Below are 23,417 nucleotides of genomic sequence, written 5' to 3'. Positions count from 1 at the left end.
TGATATATATCAATGCCAAGGATTTTTATATAGCGAATATTGCCTATAACGAGCAGATTAGGCTGCCGAGACTCGTTCGTTATAGCGAGACTTGACTGTATATGGTATCAAAAACTATAGAAGCAATATTAAAGTAGATAGACATGCTAGAGAATTAATATAAGTTGACAACAAATTGAAAGTTATATCAGAGAAATTTAGATGTTACTTGTTAAAATATGAATAAATTTAATATATTTAATATATTTACTTAATACAGGCATGTAATTGCTGAATGCAACAAAAGTAGCACTTTTAAGAGAAATATTAAGGATATCTAACCTGAAGAAGCCCGTATAAATTGAAATCTTAAGCAATTGAATTAGGAACCACGATTTAGATCCATTTATTCCTCAGAGTCATCCACTGGGGCCTTGAGTGAGCCGCCTATGGCGGCAAGGTCGGCTACAAGCGCTATGCGGCCGGGTTGTGGCATCTGCCGGTGATCTGGCCGACTCTGCTGCTCCCGGCTGAGCACGCACTGATCAGCGATTTCCTTGCATTCAGCTTCCTGTACTACAGCAAGGGCCGTGTTGCGACGCGTGGCGGCAGGTCTCTTGTGGTATGGCATGTACCTGTCTGTTTGATCTTTTGGCGGTGCTAGCACCGCGGCCACTCTGATCGGCCTCGAGCAGGTCGTCAACAAATCTCAGAGCAGAGCATCAAGGACAAGATCAACGCTCCTCTGTCCCTACAGAAGGAGAAAGAGTAAGGGCGTGCATTTGCATTGAGACAAGTGGATTCTGTAGTTTAAAAGACACGCATGTGGTATAGATTTTATGCGATCGATTTCGGCTAATTCCTTATGTTAATGCCAATGATCATAGTACAATGGAGATATGTTTCATCAGTTTCTCTTGGCCATCTAACAATACAAGTAGATGCGCACAGATTGGGGCACAATTGCATGTAATAGCACAAGCATAATTCCAAAGCAATCATTAGCTTCAATTGAACTTTTTATAGTAATTCTCCCAACCCAATTCCAACCCTTCCTGAACTCATCCTCCGAACAAAGGATCTCTCCGAACAGTTGCCAATAGATGGAGACTCCAGTCTATTAGATGACCTCGAATCACTCTGCTCACGACCAGAAAAAAATATTTTGAATCTAAATTCTGGCCAGGAACCACCCCGTAAGGGCGAACGGGGAAGCCATGTGCTTGATTGGCTTGTGCACACATGTTCCAAGAGTCCTATATATACTCTTTAGACGAATATAAGATAATCCTATATAATTGTATCCTACTAATATTAATAAACAAGCTATATTAATAAATAAACCTATTAAAAATAATACAGATACAATTTCTCGTTTGAAGACCGTCGGTTAAATAAGTAATCGCTACAGATAAACTCTGATGTCTACAAGGTGAGTATTCCCAATTGACCCTGGTAAAGATAGTCTTATAAACGTCTAGTATAATCGTGATCGTGATCGCTCTGTACTTTGTACACTCAGCGATGCCAGGACTACAGAACTGTGGGGTTGATACTTGAGTTATTTTGGATAGAAACATCTATAGGGAACTTCTAGGATAGGGAAATACTTTTATATAATAAAGTTACCCACTCGTTACATTTTAAAGTATAAGATAAACTAAACTGAGTGAAGGATGATCAGAAAAATCATAATTATCCCTTTATCGTATCGGATATCAACTGTGACAGATATGAAAAATCACATTATTTTGCATATTCTATATGTATCAACTTAATTAGTTCAACTGCACTATCCAAATTGATCAATCGGAGAATAGAATTTCTCTGTTCTCTATTTCGATGTTTAAAGGATGACTAGAAAGTAAAATCAAATATTCAATGAAGCTAATATTATTGAAAGGTTATAGATCCATTAACTAATAAAAATTTTATTATCTTCTAGGTGTCAGATATATATATATATATATATATAGCTTCAATAATTATGAAGAGGTCTATTATACATCAGGATCTTATTTAGATGGAGAAGAGGAGACTTAATTGGATAATCTCTGTAATTAAAAAACATGATAATATTATAGAGAAATCATAAATTAAGAAATCAAGATCTTAAAGCAATAAGGATGGCGGATTTATATAACCATAATAGAAGAGAATGTTTTAAGGAATCAGTTTACGACGTGCATCTTAATATATCACTGATTTGGAAAAAGTAACGTCAAACAAAATTTTAGAAAAGACAATAATGAATAGAATAATAAATTTAAAGAGATGAATATGAAAAAAGAATTTTATGGAATGATGTAAAACCATTAGAGCCAAGGGCAACTTTTAAAGTCAGGGCAACTTTTAAAGTCATCTAAAAATCTCATTTTGAAAGAGTAGACTTTATAATAATTGGAGCTGCAGCCTTTTATATTAATCTATTTAAAAAGAGAACAAACTGACGAATTGAAAGCTTTTGATCATAAATAGATCCGCAGTAATTAAGCTGACTATAAACTGATTTATAATCAACTAGTTAAGTATTTAAAAAAAAAATCTCTAAATTGATATTATTGAAAGTATAGGTTGATAGAATAGGGTGATGATAGCTATTAGTGAGTTAAATAAATAAAGGACAGTTTTTTAAGGCTTTTTAATATATGAGATAGTGGCACATGAAATGAAACTCAGCAGTATAAGAATATAGTATATAAGAGTCAGGTTATAAAAGCCCTCTACTACATAACATCATCTTTATATTGAGCTGTGATAGAAAAATGAAAACACGCTCAATTAATCGATAGCTGACGAGACAGAAAAAAAAAAAACGACCATGTTATTCTATCCTGTTGCGTAATTTATAATAATAATATTGTATATCAATTATTTTCATATTTTCTGACTTTTTCATTAAATACAGACAAGGCAAAATGCTAAAATAAATTTAATGAACTGCTTTGAATCTTGATATAGATAGTTATAATGCTGCTCTAATCTCCCTGATAGAAAGTAATAGAGTTACAGCAGTAAAATAGTATTAGTATTGGAAGGACTATCTACTGGGTGTTACAGACCTCGTCGTTTCAGACTCACGTGATAACACGGGAAGTCAAGGCAGGATTATTGGATAAATGATGATGGATATGCAGGAAGCGACAGGGATCGAGTTGATATCCGAACGGGTCACGTGATATGTATATGGTATATGGCACGGTATACAAGATGGTATATGGTACAGTGGGATGCATTAAGTCTGAACGCCCCTTCCAAACCGCCATTCCGCCACCGCCTTCCTTTTTAATTAGTAATGACATTCCACGCGTTGAGCACTAAGCTCTATATACGACTCTATACAAGATGCCCCGTTCAAGAAATGCTGAATTGCCTCCTCAATTGAGATCACATATATGCAAACTCCATGCAATTGGCTGGGGCGCCAAACGAATTCATAATCTACACTGAGACCTCTCCGTAAACACCATAAAGACCACAAAACGACGCGAAAAAGAGCGTGTTGATAATGTCACTCGCAAACGGTCTGGGCGCCCTTGACAACTTATAGAAGAGCAACGTGACCATATATATGATCTCACTGAAAAAAACTCTCATATTACGATCCGTGATCTTGTCGATGAGGTGGATGGGGTGGTGAAAAAGCGCTCAATTCAAAAGTTGTTGCATGAGATGGAACGCTGCAAATGGAAGCAACTTCGTCGCCCTGAACTGTTAGAGATTCATGCTGCTAAGCGCCTTCAATGGGCCTGAGAGTATGAGAACCACACCCCTGAAGATTGGGCTAGGGTCCAGTGGTCTGATGAGTGTACAGTTGAGTGAGGTGCTGGTATTTGTCCCATCTGAACCTTCCGACGACCATGTGATCAACTACATGAAAAAGATGTTTGTACATGTCAAACAGGGAAAGGAGTTAAGCAGACGTTTTGGGCTGCTTTTGGAGATAATGTATGGACAGGTCTGATCCCCTTAGATGGCGACCCTGATTCAGAAAGAGGTGGAGTATCAGGGCGAGTTATCCGCGATCTTTATGAGGCATTCTTACCTGAATTTGTCCGCCCTGGTGATATCTTTATGCATGATGGAGCACCAGTGCATCGGGCGCGCGTTGTGATAGAAATCCTCCAACAACTAGAAATAATTGTCATGGTCTGGCCACCTTACTCACCTGATTTGAATCCAATTGAGAACCTCTGGGCGATAATGAAACAGCAAATCTATAAGCTCTTATCCTGAACTAGAGCACGCCTGTGGCACTGAAGATACACGGGAGAGGTTAATAGCAGCAGCTAAGGAAGCCTGGCAGGCAATTGATGAGCAGGTGTGCATGAAGTTGTCAGAGACAATGCCGCATCGTGTTGTTAAGGCTGTTATTGAGGCCGACGGCTGGTATACAAAATATCAGTTTTCCTTGGAGGTTTAGACCGGCAGAAAAATTGAATATTATTAGTTGTTGAAAAGCGGTGTGGGGCAGCAGTATCTGGGGGGGTTCAGACTTTCTGCACCTCACTGTATACTATATACGGTATACACCATGGCATATGAAATGGGCTACAGAATCAAAAAATATATAATATAAGGGTGCTCTGTACTTAGCTTAGTTCTTCGCGATCAATTACAAGCCATCCAATAACTTGTTGATTATCTTACGGAGTCTGCTGGAGGGGCGATATATCCATCAACGCATACTGCGATACATGGAAATAATGTAGAGACGACCCTAAGAAAAAGTTAAAATATCAATAAAATGATATTTTAACCGCGCACAAGGATCTGCAGCTATATTTCCATTGCCTTCAGTCCCTGTACAATGCTGGAAAGTGAGTGACAAAGAAAAAGGGAAAAGGGTAATTAATATAATAGGCATCATCTAGTAGAGAGGCTACCAATGCCATATGTATTATTATCTCAACCCTCTTGACTCTATGAGATAATATATTGATAATGTATTGTCAATTAAATTTTAACTTCATATGACTAAAAAAAACTGAACTAGTAGCATAATAGAAACGTCTTTATCTAGTAGTATTCATATATTAGCTAGATATTGAGAGAGCCAAAATACATAATGGTTCAATGAATTTAGAATTAAAGAAGAAATTACATTAATAGCTAATTGGGTGAGAAATGCACTTTCTATCCTATTTGCTGTATTGTGCAAGTTACAGTTTAGTATTTTTAGCTGAGAAAAAATGTCGAATACTATTGGATTGCAAGAATGACTTCCTTGTATTTAGGAAAAACAGATCTATTACGCTGGTATAAGAATCAATCATCAAATGTATAAAAACGCATCGACTTATTGTAAATACCAGGTTCGGGGATAGAATGAAATACACGATATCCTTATCTATTTTGTTTTCTATTACTAGGGGCTCTTTTGGGATTTTCTAGATCAATTTAATTACTGAACAGTTACTTTGAAAACTCTCTTCTAGAAGTTCAAATATCCAATCGAATCTCTTCTTCAAATAATTTATAACTAACATAGTTGAATTCATTTTTTTTTCACTTAACCAGCTCATTTTTTTCCTTTAAATTATACTGGCTAATGCTAAAAGTGTTCTTCGCTATTGAGTGATATTGGTTACAATAATTCTTGCGAGTGATAATAAAGAGTTTATTTATTCAATTTATATCCTAAGACATTGAATCAACTTCCTTCATTTAGAGGGAATATAAATTATCATTCAACATTAAGATAGAAAAGAGGGATTTGTAGAAAACTAAATTGTATTGAAAAAAAAGGCCCTACTTAATTCCATTAATTAACGAGCTAATAAGTGACTAGACAAGTCAAGATATTTATCAAGCTAGATATATTAAAGCTTCCATATAATAATAATTGATTTACAATAAACAAGATCTCCCAACTATATTTTACAGGTGATACAGAACATCCTTCTCGTTATAAGCACGCCGTTTAGCTATTTTTTATGTTAAATTATGGCTCACATAATGTATTAGTAACGTTACAATAAAATAACTAGGGCATCATCATAACTAAGACATCACATCTGCCCTTGGCTACCCACAGCTGCATGCCACCACGTGGGATCAATATGGTGATACTACCCATTGATAGCCACTTCAAGCACCCTGGGTGAGTGCTTGAGTGATGATGAGGATTCTTGCTATGTTCCCTTTCTTCATCACCAACTGATGCCATCTACTCCAATAGAAAGAGGCAATGGATGCCATCAATGAGTTCACAAAGCAGCATGGCTATGCCCTAACAACCAAGAGTTCCAAGCGCCATGAAAAGGATGGCCAAATCAAAGCATTCTATCTTCATTACTAATAATGAGTGATTCTGAAAAAACGTGCCGTAAGAATTGCCCTAGGGTCATTTGAGATTAAGGATCCAGGCCGTAACCACAGCCCAGCACCGCTGCTGGCATCCACTTCCACGTCAGATTCTTGACAATGCCAAGCGTGAAAATAAAAGTAATGTCATCCATCGCACCGGCTATCTAAAATTTTCACCAGGACCTGCATAAATTTTGATGGATGAACACCAAATCCAGGCTCTGCTGACTACACTTCCAAACGAAGGTAAATGGCTATTCAACCACATGAAGCATATTTAATGAGGATGATGTTTTTGATTCTTCAAAATTGCCTTGTATTCTTGCAATGCAATCCATACTTGTTGATCAACATTACCATATAAGACTAACAAATACTGGATTCCCATGCTGGATATCAACGGCATCATTGCAATGAATCCACCCAGCTGTTACATTGCTTTGACATCTCCCTGCGGGCCCCATGAACAGCTTGGCCTCGAACCACCTTGCACCATTCTAAAATGACAAAGAGAAGGGTCTCATGAATGCCTGCAAGAGTGATTGATGAGTTGGCAGGGGTGATGAAGGCCATATTATTGATTCGAGGCGTAAAGGTGTGAATAAACTGCATTAGAAGATGAAGAATATCAAGTAGTAGATCACTGAAATAATGTATAAATTAACAAATTTAATAGACAGGTCATCCAATGAACGGTAAAAAATCTCAATGGTTATTAGCCTCTCTAATAGTCACTAATCAGAAATTAGTCAAGATGCCTGATCTCTCAATATTAATCAATGGCGAGCCTCAATTTGAAGACTGGCTATTTCTAATATCTTTAGACTTCATATAATATAATATATATTGCTAGTTGGTATGAAGACGAAGCATACAAGTCTTATATGCAAGACCATTATAATATCAGAAAGTCCTATTCCTCAGTATTTGGTTCAAATAACGCCAATTGTAAAATATTAATAAAAAGGGAAATGTTTTCACCAGAAAAATACCAGTCCTCCACCACTGGCACTAGTTCTCCTCGCATTGGACGGACAGAGATCCTTTCTGATGTTGATAAGCGATATATTCTTTTACAAATCAAGCGGCCCTTCATCAAAACTGAAGATATCTGCAAATTACTTGGGAAGCCCATCTATACACGCACATCTTAAAAGAATCTGGGTATGGGAATACAATAAAAGACCTCAATTAAGTGAAACACCTAAAATACGCTATGAAAGGGGAGCAGTGGAGCAAGGTTATATGGAGTGATGAATGTTCTTTTGAGCTTGGCAAAGGAAAGCAGAATCAATGGGTATGGCGGCTCAATCACTTCAATGAAAAATGGAAATATAGTCCCATACGCCAAAGGCAAAGCAATATCTATGATGATTTGGGCAGCAATCTGGGGTGGTGGTCACTCTGGAATCTATTGAATGAATCGGGATGAGCAATCTGCTCGAAGAGACATGCAATATTTTAACCTCAACCTTACCTATCAAATTAATATGGAGTGACATAACATGACTTTCAAGAAGTAAAAGGAATAATTGTACTAATATTACCCCGTGACTTGCATAATTTATGCGACCGTAGTGGTTTTTTTAAAGTAATAAAGCTAGTGATCTATTCAATCCTTCGACCCGCTGTATATACTATTTTAAAAAAAATAATACATAGCAATCGTATTTAGCAGAATAATACATCATATCACTATTAATATGATCTTATAATTTTGTCCTTCTTTAAGATAAATCAGGTTTACAACGAATGACGGTACTTTTCATAGCGTAGAAAATGTATATTCTGACTGAATACACAGCGAAAAGACCACTTTCTAAGTTAACCGACTTCCATTGATCGGAAATACTTTGGAATTAATATACACCTAAATTGCACTTTAATTGATCGTATAATATATTCCTTTTTTGTATTATTTTAGATGGTAAGTGGCAAAGAGAGATATCTAGATAGGAACAGGAAAAAAAAATACCACTAATAACTAAGGATTTTTATACAGCCAAATTGTGTAGACTTAGGTATAAATGTACCCTTGGGTATGGGTATGGGACCTGTACCCAAATAAGTATTCGTTTCCAGGTGTATACACATAGGAAAATATTATATGCTCCATAAACCAAGAAACTGTACAGCATTTTTATGAATCAAAAATGTTGAGAGACAATATTCCAGTAAGCAGTTCGAGATTGACATTTTAATATGATTGTTTTGAGAAAAATTTTAATAAGGTTTCTAAAGACTTCATAATCAGCCTATTAAAAATCAAGATCATTGAAGAGAGCAATGTTGAGGATCCATTAAAGAAATTACATAATAATTGCTATCTAAACATTATCGATCTATTGACGTCTTCTCTAAAGCTGCCTCTTTAAGAAATCATCACTTGTGACTACGCCCGCCTGCTTTTGCCTTTTGGGCAGGCAACATTGATATGTATGAGGAAAGAGCGCTGCTTTTTCATATTATTTTAATCATGAATAACTATCGACCTATATTCTTTTCGGCATTATAGAGCTAAACTCCATAACGTAATCCACGGCCGAGTTGCGCACGTTCACCGCAATCAACATGATTTTTGAAGCTTTTCAAGTACAGACACCTTTTAATTAGGCCATTTAAAAAATGGAATGAATAACTATTTACTAGGACACCTTCTGATAGTATGTCCAACAGTCCCACAGCAACTGCAGGGTGGTGGAGCGCGCTGATGAGATACAGGTATAGGCTCATCAACCTGTGCATTAAGCTGTGTATCCAGCTGCTGAATGCGCTCACAACCTTCCTGTACAGACATAAAGAGATCAGTCCCTAGAGAACCATGTGTCCTTGCCTTCTTCTTCTTTTGCTCATTTTCAGCGCGCAGAACTTTGTTTTCTTGTAAAAGAAGAAGGTTCATATTCATTGCTATCTGTGCTGCCTTTTCAAAATATTGAATATGAGAGATTGGACCTAGAAAGTGTTCTCTTCTTTTGAAGACTTCTCTGTAGGCTCTGAACCTTGCGATCAATTTGGCGAGGATTTTGATGTGTTTGCAAAGCAGAGGAAATTGACCCTTCAGCTTCAATAAGAGGTGGGGTCGGCGTACAAAGTTGAAAAGTAATCTTTTTAAGAACCCGGCCTTTATCAAATGGCTTAAGATCAGCACCTGCAAAGCCACATATATTCTTTCCAGTGAAGACCTGATCACACACAGAAGAATATAGATGCAGAAAATCCACTTTATCAATGTGGTTATTTCCAGCCACCATCATCTCAACTAGTTTTCCGTACGCGCGTTTAAGCGGCCCAAAAATACCAACGTCAAGTGGCTGAAGAAGATGAGATGTATGTGGAGCATCAAAGACAGATAATTGCATTCTCTTTGCAAAAATTGTCAAACTCTGCAGTTTGGTGACTTGAATGGCCATCCAGTATAAGCAACAGTTTTGCACCAGTTGAGTATGGTTTGGAAAAAGGATCAAACACTTGCTTCAGCCACTTAGGGCCTATCTCATCTGTTATCCACCCATTGGTGCTATTTGTAAGCTTCCAGGCTGGATGAAGATCAGGCTCTTGATACCAAGGAGCTTGGTGTTCTTTCCCTTTTAAGATAAAACCACTGGTGATATGAGAATCCCTTTTGAGTTGATGCATACAATGATAGTAACCATTCACAGTTGCCCTGGATAACTGTATGAGGCCTTTCACTGCACTCTACTGCAGTAATTACCTTAGATGTTGTACAGAGTCCCATTGCAAAGCCAGTTTCATCAAATTCCACATGTCATCTTCACAGATCCCATGTTCTTGAATAGCTGCATGCACAGTCTCAAACCAATGATTTAGATTTTTAGATCTCCCTGCTTTGCACACTGATATGTAATTCTCTGATTATATCTTTCATAATTCAGGACAGTGCCTTATGAAGGAGGAGGCCCAGTTGACTCCAATAGTTGCATTAGAGTCTTGTGTACATTTGTGAAGTAAAATCTGCACCATCTCATGATAGTTGAATTCGAAAAACCTCATTTATCTGCATTTAGCAATTTCTTGACAAGAGCTTCCTCTTCAAAATCCATTAAATTGTGGCCACTGGCGGGGGTTTCTGATCGTGATTTCATTCCTTTAACCCCATTGCAAAGGTAGCTTCAGACACTCCAAAAACAGATGCAGCCTCTCATTTGGATTGGATCTTTTTATTCTGAATGGCTGAGATAGCCATTTGCATTCGATTTTCTTTAGAAAGAGCATTTTTGTATGAAGAATAGAGAAAAGCCGCATTGAAGAATATGGTCATGAAGAATTATTTGATGGGGGCGGAAAAGGTGCCCAACTCGGCCGTGGATTACGTTACTTAAGTCTCCAAGAATATATATATATGTAAAATTAAATTACAAATAATACTGGTTTTAATATTGTATTCTCCATGATCTTGTCCCTCCCAATGAATAACATTCATAAAAAGATAACTAATTTTACTTTTATACTTTATTTAAATATTATATCATTGAATAAAGCCACTTTAGTTCTGTCAGCTAGATAGGAGTTTATAAATCGAAATTGAAATGAATATATTTCAATTTCCATAATAAGTAGATGAAGGACAAACATATATTTGTTATCCACTACCATGAAGAGTTGATTAAAAAATACATACTAGTAGATTTAAAATTTTTTTTTTAATATATAACTGATATTCAAAATAGTGTATTAGTTAAAGCACAAGAGATATAATAGGCAGATCACCACTGAAGGCCTTTCTATTCGGGAAGCCCAGGCTCTACAGGGAAGGAGCCAGGAGGAAGAAGTTATGCCTACTACATCTACAGAACCAGCGCCCATGTCAGAATACTGCTCTGTTATGGGCACCAGCATGATGTACTACTGAAATCTATTAGGACATAAACGGACCCATTGTCCTAATAGTAATTATTTTCCATATAAAAAACTTTTTTTTTCTTTTTTTATATTCAAAACTCCTGTTTTCTGACATAAGTTGGAGCTGCGCACCGCGCCAGGTGCGCAGCTCGGTAGTTGATTAGATTATTAAGTCAATCTTAATCAGCACTCTCTCGTAAGTCAAGAAGTTATCAAAGTTGGTAACATTCTCCATGTGACTAAAAGAATATAGTGGAGAAGGATCCTATGTGTTACATTCGAGTAACATAACATATATTATATTTCCTCAATTATACCCATGAATATAATCACCTAGAACCGCAGTCAGATTCATACAAATATAAAAGTCATAATTATATTATCTCTATTGCTCTAGATAGTTATATCCCTTTATGCCATATATAGATGTGAGTATATAAGTTAGCTCTACTTTATTGCAGTTATATTGCTATTATGATTCTCTATCTTCAGCGGTGGGATCATCAAGCCAGACTAAAAGGCAGTTTACTTCAACTTTAACTGCATTGGTAATATATTCTCCACTATAGCTAATTAAGATATATACCTGGTCCTCCCAGGCTATAAAGCCTTTTCGAGCCTAACCATTCCTTCTTAACTATATCCTACTATAGCCCATCAGAGAAAATAGGTTGATGAGATCTAACTTATCATCTACTCCATTTCTGAAGTGTATCAGATTGATTTGTGTTGTGTTATGGACTGATGATTTAGTTGGAAACACTGATGATCTAAAATAAAATGACCACTAGATAACTAATTTACTTGATTTTTTTAGTGGTCATATATAGCTATCAGACATCGCATTGTGGATAACCGCCCATAATTCTATTATCTGAGAGAAACCTTCAGTCGATTTTTCTACTTATAACATAATATTGCGGTATATAAAGAATAGGGTGCTGAGATGCGCAATGTTATATCAAAACTCGACGGATCTTACAGTACTCATCATCTCTGTAAGCCCTTGATTAATTCCATTATTTTATTAATGACTGTTTAGATATTTACTATGTACATGCATCAAACCGTATGGATTCCACGTTGCCCAACCTGTCATCGTGACTAACAAAAGATCAAATGACACAATCGTCTCAAAACGAGATAAGATAGAGAAAACTAAAATGGTGTCCTGTCCTTTCATAAGAATTGCTTTAGATAAGGTGGTCTTCAGGCCCGTTCGTCTTAGACAATGACTTATCAGCTTTACGTATTTACATTTTTAAGGGAGAGCTGATACAGGCACACCCCTCTCGCTACAGGCACACACCCCTTGTTGGCTGCCGGCACACCGTCTAGCCGTTTTTAGTAAATTGTGAGTTCTTGTCATGTGATATTTCCTTAGCATATTGAACTGAGATTTATCATTACTATCATGATCGACCATGTACACTAACATTTTGAACTAAAAGCCTTCATTACCCCCTTCTTGAATACGCCTCAAATCAATAATACTGGTAGTTTTCATCACCCCTGCCAACACATCTAATTCTCCAACCACTTCATGAGGTTCTAACTGGTGCAGCAGCCAATATGTCAGGTGATGAGCTGCATACACCATCAAGCATGGCACTTCCTGGCACTGGTGACATAGGAGGTGATTCCAGTACAAGCACAGATTCTGGAGAGTCTGCCCAAGATGACTCTGGATTTGCCTGAGATGGCTCAGGTGCCACTGCATCCTTCTGTGGCTGTCTATGGCCATGCCTTGGTTGCTCACAGGCCAATACACGCTCAAATTCTGATGGTTCTCATTCAGTGCCTGTGATTGGGTTGGTTGATGCTGGTGTTGATGTTGGGGTTGGCTGATTTGACACACCTGAAGGCCTGCCTTGAACAGAGTCAACAACACATGGTTCAAGGATCATTTCACAGGGATTTGGCACAGGCATGGTTTCTGGGGTATAAAGGTGCCATTGCTGGTGGAAATCCTCAGTTTTCAATGAACACTGTTGATCAACATATCTTTTAATCACATGAATACATGGGATACCCTGTGTACACAAAGTCAAGCCAGTACAGTGCTCAGAGATCACCTTTTTCTGGTTATGGAGCTTGTGATTATCAGTGTTCTGTTGTCTTGGCAGATAAGCATCATAAATCGCTGCGACTTTTTGCAAAGCATACTGTGATAGCCAGGTATGCACATCACCATATAGGGAGAAGCAGAGCAATCTAGTGGACTTTGTAACCTGTTCATTCTCCAATGCTTTCTTGCACAACTCATGCTGATGTGTAATAGTTCGCTCAAATGATTGAATAATATAAAGATGATCAGCCACTGAAGTACCAAGGTCCTTCTTGAGGTGTGAGTGGGATGCTTCACCATGGGAAGTTGTACACATGTCCAGATGAAAAGCTTTGTCAGTAAAAGAGTACAGAATTTCTGAATTTGCTTCCTCTTGTCATCATTCAGCCACTCTTTTTCAATGTATGCAACTAAAGGGCAAAAGACTTCATCATCATATTGATCACAGAACTCCTTCCATGCACATTCTGACTCTGAATAGGAAGGCACTCTAACCACCTCCACCACATCTCAAGCATTCTCTTCCAGTGCTCATCTGCTTGGCTATCCATTGCAGCACTGACCTCCTTGTCATGTTGATCAGGCAGAGTTTCCATGCTATCAAGGAGCTCTTTGCAGATAAGGAGGCAGGCTTTTGACAGGATGTTCTTGTTCATATGCCAGAAACAAATCATGGTGTACTATGTAGACATCAGGGAATACATCCTTGCAGGCATTTATGAGAGCCTTACTCTTTGTCAGTCAGAATGGTGCAAGGTGGTTTGAGGCCAAGCTGTTCATAGACCCTGTGCAGAGATGTCAAAGCAAAGTCATATGATGGTTGCTGCTCATTATGGATGAAGGCAACAGCTGCAAAGAAGGTGGATCCAGTTGCAGTGACGCCATTGATATCCAGCATGGGCATCCAGTACTTGTTTGTCTTGTATGTACAGTCCATGATCAACAAGTATGGACTGCTTTGCAAGAGCTCAAGGCAACTTTGATGTGTACAGAACAATCCAACAACATGACCATCAATAATATCCTTCATATGGTTGAATAGCCATTTACCTTCCTTTGGGAGTGCAGTCAGGAGAGCCTGGATGGGTGTTCATCCATCAAGGAACTTGTGACAGAGGTCCTGGTGAAAGTTGTAGATATCCCATGGGATGATGTTACTCTTATTTTCACACTTGGCAGTGTCAAGAATCTGACATGGAGTGATGCCAGCAGCAAGTTGATTTTCAAATATTGTGGCACATTTTTTGATCTTTGCTCAATGCATTGTTGGGTGTGTATGGACAGGTGCTGGGCTGTGGTTATGGCCTGGATCCTTAATCTCAAATGACATTTGTCTGTCTGCCTGTCTCAACTGAGTGTTGCATGAAAAGGGCAATTCTTGCAGTGAGTTGGTTTTGTCATGGACTCACTCATTATCAGCAATGTTGTTCTTATATACACCACTGCAATTGCAATGGAGGTAGTGTGCTTTGATTTGGCCATCCCCTTCATGGTGCTTGGAACTCTTGGTTGTTAGGGCATAGCCATGCTGCTTTGTGAACTCATTAATGGCATCCATTGCCTCTTTCTCAATGGAATAGATGGCATTAGCTGGCCGTGGAGGTAGGGAATATGGTGGGCAATGATCCTCATCATCACTCAAGTACTCAGCCAGGAGTGGTTGGAGTGGTTGTTGATGGGTAGTATTTACCATATTGAGCTCACTTGGCATGCAGCTGTGGGTAGCCAAGAGGGGCAGATTTGATGTCTTTGTTATGATGATACCCTAATTGTTTTACCCTAATCTTATCAACACATGAGTGACCCACAATTTACTAAAAACAGCTAGACGGTGTGCCGGTAGCCAACAGGGGGTGTGCTTGTAGCATGAATGGTGTGCCTGTAGCGAGAGGGGTGTGTCTTTATCACCTCCCTTTTAAGGTACAAAGGTTTGCTAGTCTCGTTATGAAGATTAGTTGTATATTTCTATAACTCCGAGTACAAGCTCATTGATATTAATTAATATATCGAACGTCTAATATTTTAATCTTTTAAATGAGCCTTAAAGAATATATTGATATTTATTTTTTTAATAATGATCTAATTCATTTTCTGAAGGGACATTGAAAATTGTAATATTATAATGGACAAATATTCTTCTTATTTTTATATATATATATATATACAGTATATATATTTAGCAAATAGAGGTTTTTATCTTCTATCTATCATACTAAGGTTTTCTCTGGTGCTTTTCTCTGGTATAGTTATCATAAATTCTCTTAGCTTAGGGCCTGCATAGAGCTACCTTATTAATTATATATTAATAATTGAAATAAACTGGCTGAGTAGAGTCACCTATAAAGAAACCATCATGAACTCCTGGAAAATATCTAATATTAAATGGGATACCACACATACTAAATGGATACTGGATATATATGAAGCATGGCCCATCTCTTCATATATTGAAATTAAATATTCATTACCTTGCTCGGTGACTCCTATCTGCAGATCTGCCCGAAAAATGATTATCATTGAAAATATTGTTATTTTAAACCTTGTCCTAGGTTTAGTCCTAAATACACATGTCAATATGCTATCATTGCATCAAATGCAAAAAAAAACCTATAAAGGCTGGTTCAGCTTCTCAGAAGAACTGTTTAGAAATATGAAATATTTCGGAGAACAGAATTTTACAATAAAATTAGGTTTTAAATCACTGGGAGAACAAACGCTTTATCAAAATTATAAAGTATTACAAATGGCATATAGAATTCTATCCTATTATATAAGATTTTTATCAGCTTTACATATCAAATAAGCTTTAACTTAATCCACGGCCGTATGACGAACACGGCCGAGTGACGAATTTTCGCCTTACCCACTATGTTTTGGAAGGCTTTCAGCCACCAATGCCATTAAATTTGATTATAGCTGAAAATATAGCTATTATTAGGAAAATTCGTATTGTATGTCCAAGGCCGAGAATGGGCGGAAAACTAGAAAGAAGGCAAGAAGAAATGCTAGTGTACGGAATGATTTATTTTATCAGTACGGGAAGGTGAAAATCGAACTCAGCAGCTTGGTTTGCAGCTTAAGTAGGATATTGGCGATTCGACACCTAGGCCTCGTCAGCGAACTCCATCACGCTGTAGTGGCTGTGGGACCATCTAAAACCTTGATTCGCTCATGAAGAAGAACATTCATACTCATTCGCATCTGTGCAGTCTTCTCAAGATGATGAATGTGAGACATTGGGCTGCTGGAAAGCTTGTGATTTCTTCAATTATAAGACTTCTTTGCAAGCTGTGGATCTTGTGATCAAGCTGGCGAGGATTCTGAGGTGTTTGAAAAGCAGATGATATTGAAGCTTCAACAAGTGGTGGTGTTGGTGTACGAAGTTGAAAAGTAATCTTTTCAAGAACCCGGTCTTGATCAAGCGGCTTAAGACCAGCTCCTGCAAAGCCGCTGCTGATATTCTGTTTATTAAAGAGCTTTTCTCGTGCAGAAGGATATAGGTGCAGGAAATCCTCCTTGTCAATGTGGTTATTTCCAGCAACCATCAACGCCTCAACCAGTTTGCTGTATGCGCGCTTAAGCGGCCCAAAGACTCCAACATCAAGTGGTTGAAGAAGGTGAGATGTATGAGGTGGCATGCAGAGACAGATAATTGCGTTCTTTTCGCAAAAGGTATCAGATTCTGCGCTTGGATGGCTAGAATGACCATCAAGAATAAGCAACCGCTTTGCACCAGTTGAATGGTGTTTGGAATATGGTTCGAAGGCCTATCTCGTCTGTTGTCCAGCCATTGTCACTCTTTGCAATCCTATTTTGAGGGAGAGTGCAAGTTCTTGCTACCAAGCATTCTGATATTCCTTTCCCTTTAAAATAACCACTGGTGGTATAGAAATGCCTTTGGAACTGACGCATTCAATAATTGTAACCCATTCTCGATTCCCCTGAATAACTGTACAAGGTCTCTCACTGCGTTCAACTGCAGTAATTATTACCTCAGATGTTTGTTATGGATACCATGTTCCTCAATAGCTTTGTGTACATTTTCAAACCACTCTCTGATGATTTTTGGATCCTCCTGTTTTGCCCGCTGGTATGTAGTTCTTCGATTATATCTTGTACGTAGTTCATGGCGGCATCTGGTAAAGGGAATAGGCCCAGTTAACTCCAAGGGCTGCAGTTGAATCTTGTGTACAATTACGTAGTAAAATCTGTGATATTCCACGTAGGTATTCAGGCTGAATTAAAAAGACTCGTTTATCTGCATTGAGAAGACTTTTTACAAACATCCTCTTCAAGGGCTGTCAATTTATGACCACTGGCACGTGCTTCTGCGTGTGGTTTTTTTCCTTTAAGTCGACGGCGAAGAGTAGCCTCAGATACATTCGAATATCTCGGCAGCTTTCAACATTGATTTGAATTCTTTGTTTTCATTGCAGAAATATCATTTGAATACAATTTTCTTGGGATAAAGGCATTTTGAAGGCTATGATAGGAAAAGATGAAGAATATTGTCGGTTAAGGTAAATCGGGATTATAGTGAGCGTTAATTTGGTATTATTCATAGCATAGAAAATATATATTCTAACTGAATATCACACGAAAAAGACCACTTTCTAAATTAGTCATTTTCACTGATCGGAAATATGTCAAATTAGCCACACCGTCATTTATAATGTAAATTTTTTTTGTATAATGTTATGGATGATAAGTGAGATATAGAGAGAGATTGTATAATAACAATTGATGGGATAGGAACAGAAACAAATACTCATGAGTAAGAATTTTTATGCATGAAAATTATACCCATACATTCAGGCATAAATGTGCCCTTGGGTATGGGTATGAGACCTGTACCCAAATGGGTACCTATATCCATGTCTAGCAATGAGGGTTGCAAAGACTGACGGAAAGGGAGGCCATGCAGGAAGAGCCATCAAGACCATGGCATCCAACACAGTGCATTGATTGCAACAGAGAAGGCCATAATGGATTAAAATACCCTTTAAACAGCAATGTTTTCGCTAGACTCAATAGATTGAATAGAGTTTATTGCTTCTTAGTTTCAGCAATCAGAGACATACAGACTAGTTAAGTCGCCGCCACCGCACAGCTCGGTGATTACGTTCTTATTATTTTTAGAAAATAGTCAAGCTCAATCAAATAATATATATGTTTAATATTTTTTTGCTGATTTAAGTCTGGGATTCATAAATAAAGACAAAGAATGCTATAGACTTTAGATAATATACTTATAATATTTCTTGGGAGGTCATACAGATGCATCTCTCTCGCTACAGGCACACCAACTGCTTAACCATTTTTTTAAAATAGTAAATATTAATCGCGTCATTTGATAAATATGTAGAAATTTTCCTTTCGCGTGATGACAATATTAGGCCACGCTGGACGTCCACTCAAGAATGTCCCTCACTGGGTGTCATCTCAGGGTCATCTTAGCAATCATCTCTAGAATTAGAGCTGACATCAGAATCACCCTTCCTCCATGATTACAAGTTCCACAGAGTGATTGATATAAATGGATTCTCTCCTGATATACTGACTGCACCTATTAAAACTTCACGAAGTGGGCGGGAAATCAGATGTGTTGGCAGGGACGATGAGAATTACCAGTATTATTGATCAGAAGTCCCTGACTGGAACAAGAAGAGTTGATCTTCAAAAATTTTTTCAAATTGACTATATAGTCTCATCTCGCAACGAAAAAATCGCGTGGTATGATTACTCTTCTAGAAAAGTGGCTAAGCATGTGCCTGTAGCAAGAGAGGTGTGTCTATATCACCTTATTTTTATATCGTAGTCAATTGGCAATGATTTATCTGAGATCATTAGACTGATGCTATAAATGGCTAGAAGACCTATAAACTACGAGTGAAAAGTAAAACAAGTTTATTCAAATTTCAAACAAAGGATTCAGAGAATATATATCAAAGACTATAGAATGAGTTTGATTCTATATATAGTCCTATTGCATATATTCATATATCAATAGAGAACAAAGTTAAAATATAAATTAAAAAACTTGAAAGGTGTTCTATTAGTTAACAACCTCTATATCTATAGTATGAATATATAATCCCGAGTTATTAAAAATAATAATAGATTCAAGTTATCTGCTGTTTCAATTCTAGATTTTTAAGCTAGAAAAGAACATAAAGACCCTCTATAATATAATTCCCTACCAAGTGACACCTGACCAGCGGTATATCTCCGACCTATGTCGGAAAATATGAGTCTGTTTAACACCAAAAAAATGCATTTCTATATAAAAAGTAATTAGTTGCGATTAGGACATTGATTCCTTTTATATCCTGCAATATTGCACTCAATGCAACATGTCTGCGCCCGTACAGAGCAGTATTCTATCATAGATGTTGGTTCCATGGATGTAATAGGTATGACTTCTTCCTGACTCCTGCCTGTATTGAGGCCCTGGCCCTCCTGAGTAGAAGGCCATCTTCAATAGCAATCTGCTTAAACAACCACCTTTGAAGCTGCTTTTCATGTGATGTTCACACTTCCTGAATTTCTTGGAGCAAGAATAATAAAGCCATTTTATGACCTTTGATCATCTTGCCTAACTATATTTGATGGGAGGCCATCTTGTTAGCAAATTATTAACAGCAAATGCCTTAATTGCCGCAAGTCAAAGGTAGTTTCTGGTGCTGAATCGGTTGACTGGCTGCCTGGTGGTTTAAGGGTCTTCATTGGCTCTAAAACCAAGACACAATGTATATGAGCGGGTATTAGTCTCGTAAATGAAGATCTTTTGAAGCCAATGCTGACTAATTTGATTATGGCCATCCATTGGGGTTAACTTCAACCCTCCAGTTTGTGTGCTAGCTTCAAATTCAATACCACCTTCAATATGGACTGGTCCTTTGAAGATGATGATGATGGTGGTTCCCATCCTATACTAAAATGATATATTCGATCGATAAAACACATTCTCGGTTTCCAAGCTGTACAACCGGCTATAAATATCAACCGTAATTACTACTTTGCAGTAATAATTATTCCCATTGCATAGCCAATTTCCTCAAAACTGAAGACATATGCAATCCCGTGCTGCATCATAGTGATTTGTACTAGGTCAAACCACTTTCGATCATCGAACCCTCACGTTTTGCGTGTTGATAATTATATCGTCGATATAATTGGTCTTGATCTTGTCATGGCGTCTAATAAAGCTGGATACCCAGTTCTTGCCAACAGCCTGACTATTAGCAGAACCATGCACAATAAGAATATTGGCCCATGTAGGAGTCGTTGCTCTCCATTTTCAGTCAATCCTCTATACCCATTGACGCGCTTATGGCTGCGAATAGTGGTATATCATCATATATGTTAACTAGATATAAAGGAGAAAGAAATATCTGTTATTTGTTTTCATATTTTACTTTGTTCATTATTCACAGTACTACTTTCTACACTACTAATGTGATAGTTTTTCATCTTGAATTTATTCAATTAAGATTGAGTTTTAAATTGAATCCATAACTATAGTATTAAAGCTTGGATAGTGATTGTATATCATGATAATTATTCCAAATGTTCAAATATAATTTTTCTGTTCAAATCCCTATATGATACTAGATAGGAGATATATCTTCAACTATACAATCTATACTATACCTCTTCTTGGTGGTCTGTACAAGAACATTTTTCTATCTATAAAACTCCATTTATTTGATTCCAACAATTATATCATTCTCTTTCCTAAAATGGTAGATATTAATCATGTCATTTGAATAACCTCTAGATTTCCGCGCAAGAATCCTCTCCTGGGAACCTCTCAGGAATCGCCTTGCGAATTATCACTGGAATTAAAGTTGGCAGCAGAACCACTCCTTCGTCCGTCATTATAAGCTCCACAAAGTGGTATATGTAGCTTGCCTCCTCATATACTGACTGCACATTAGAACTTCACGAAGTGGTCACAGGATCAGATATGTTGGCACGAACGATAAGAAGTACATATTATTGATCAAAAATCTGATTAGGCAGGAATAGTCGGTATTCGAGCATTCTTTCATATAAGCATAGCAAATGAGATAATGTATTCCATAAGCAGGCCGCCCACCTCTGTATTGCATACTAATTGGCCCTTTTCCTAACCTTGATATATCAACAACAACAGTTCTAGAGGACCCAGTACTGCTAGAGAAATCATCCTTGAGTAGTGCACTTGTATAAATTCAGCTGGTATATCTTCTAAGCATGTATTTCCTCAGGTAACATAGATTTACAGCTTATTTATTTGTATTTCTCTATTTATCGATATTGTTGAGCTATTGGGTTATAATAAAGGGTACATGAGTCGAATACATTAATTTCTAATATATAGCTTCATGTTCATCCAAGAATTGTCCTTTTTCACATATCGGTTGTTGAGATATCGAGGTTAGAAAAAGGGTCGTTTAGTATGCAATACAAAGGTGGGCGGCTCGCTTGTGTGGACGGCCCGCTTGTGGAATACGTTAAAGAAGCTTTTACTTTCTTGGCACCTCGATTAAATGCTTATATATATCGTGATACCTCAATGACTAATCCCACATTAATAGTAACGTAGTTCCCTACCGAGTGGCGCGCCCGACCGAGCGGCGCGGCTCTATATTCCATATAAAATGGCGGTTTTTATAACCTCAATATCTCAACCACCAATAGACATAGGGGCTTACTATAAGAGAAAGTAATACAGACACCTAATACAAGAAAGTATATTACATTTCAAAGATTCCGTAGCTCTTTGTAGCCATAGATACTTGAATATCGAAAAATACAAAAAAAATACAGTGGTAAATTATATTACATGAAGGATATTCATCTATAAAAGCTTTCTGCTCAGTGTATATAATTTCAGTGACGTAATTTCTATATACTAAATTTCAGGCTCTGTGTGGATAATTTGTGGTTGAGATATTGAGGTTATAAAAACCGCCATTTTATATGGAATATAGAGCCGCGCCGCTCGGTCGGGCGCGCCACTCGGTAGGGAACTACGTTAATTAATATAGACAAATAGCACTAATTTACTAAATAGTTTTCATATAAGCAATGAAGTTGAACAAGACATTAGCCTGCTATATAAACCTTTATAGAATTTCTCTATCATTGACGGATTTTCTCTTTCTCTTTTTCTCCAGATTTGATTTCCCATGTTAGGCTATCTAGCCTAAGTATGAATATCATTCATTTTATTTACTAATCATCGAGCCAGACTCATATGCTCGATCCATTGGCTCAATCTCGCAATTATGAGCCATAGTACTGTATCCCCGAAACTGATTGATATGAAGAACCTGGCCAGCATCGCTCCACTGAATGATACTGTTGCCACTTAATAGGGCCAATTTAGATAAAACAAATGAGATATAAGATAATAAATAATCATGTATCCGGATTAATGAAGGTCAAGGTGAAGAATGACATATGGTGATCTAGCAGTCTATCAACCCACTGCCAAAAAATGTGAATGACTCTATAAAAAAGTATAATTAGCCTAATAAAATTTTGATGATTTTGATAAAATATAGGATTTATCATGTTGAAGAACTTGAGTTGAAAATTTTTCTTATTTAATATTAAACCCAGTCTCAACGGCTTTATAACTTTAATGGAATTGGCTTTACAGAAGCCCAGTTACATGCAACGCCAATTTGCAGCTGTTAGATGGGAAGCCATTTAGGTGATATAAATACCATTATAGCCAGGCCGTGAGGGAGGCTGCTATAGTGACTTTAAAGTGATAGTTTTTTATAATAGTATCGGACATTTAGATATTCAAAATATATACGATTCAAGGTTTTTTCTAAAATGATGCTTTTTTTTCTTTTCTTTTACCTATTACAATGCTCTGAAGAAGCAATCAGAACGCACGTCTTAGATCTTCAGATATAAAATGAAGCATATACATTTCGTAACTCAGCTCTTTTAAATTCATTGGGCAATTTGCGAAAGAAATTATTTTAACATATTCAATACCGGTAATTCTACATTCCCATAAAAAATGGCGTTTTTTTCACCTGCAATTCTCAACGCCATTCCAAGTTACGTATACTAGAAATTTAAGGTAGTATTATCGATGGCCATACACAGTGTATATCTCAGTTTTAAAAAAATCAAAGCTATTATTTACCTAGGTATTATAAATTACCCCATATCTTAAACCTGATATATATAT

General features: G+C 37.2%; 1 protein-coding gene across 1 annotated transcript; it reads right to left on the bottom strand.

Moving 5' to 3' along the window:
• Nucleotides 1-12,592: 12,592 nt before the first annotated feature.
• Nucleotides 12,593-12,892, bottom strand: ACHE_31015S (uncharacterized protein; the record flags this gene model as incomplete). The annotated part of the gene is made up of 1 exon (XM_043277696.1): nucleotides 12,593-12,892. One exon carries the CDS (start codon nucleotides 12,890-12,892, stop codon nucleotides 12,593-12,595), a length of 300 nt encoding a protein of 99 aa, XP_043135550.1.
• Between the last annotated feature and the right edge of the window lie 10,525 nt (nucleotides 12,893-23,417).

This window comes from Aspergillus chevalieri, chromosome 3 (genome assembly GCF_016861735.1).
Source record: "Aspergillus chevalieri M1 DNA, chromosome 3, nearly complete sequence".
NCBI classification, from domain to species: domain Eukaryota; kingdom Fungi; phylum Ascomycota; class Eurotiomycetes; order Eurotiales; family Aspergillaceae; genus Aspergillus; species Aspergillus chevalieri.
This window is presented reverse-complemented; position numbering and strand designations above follow the sequence as displayed.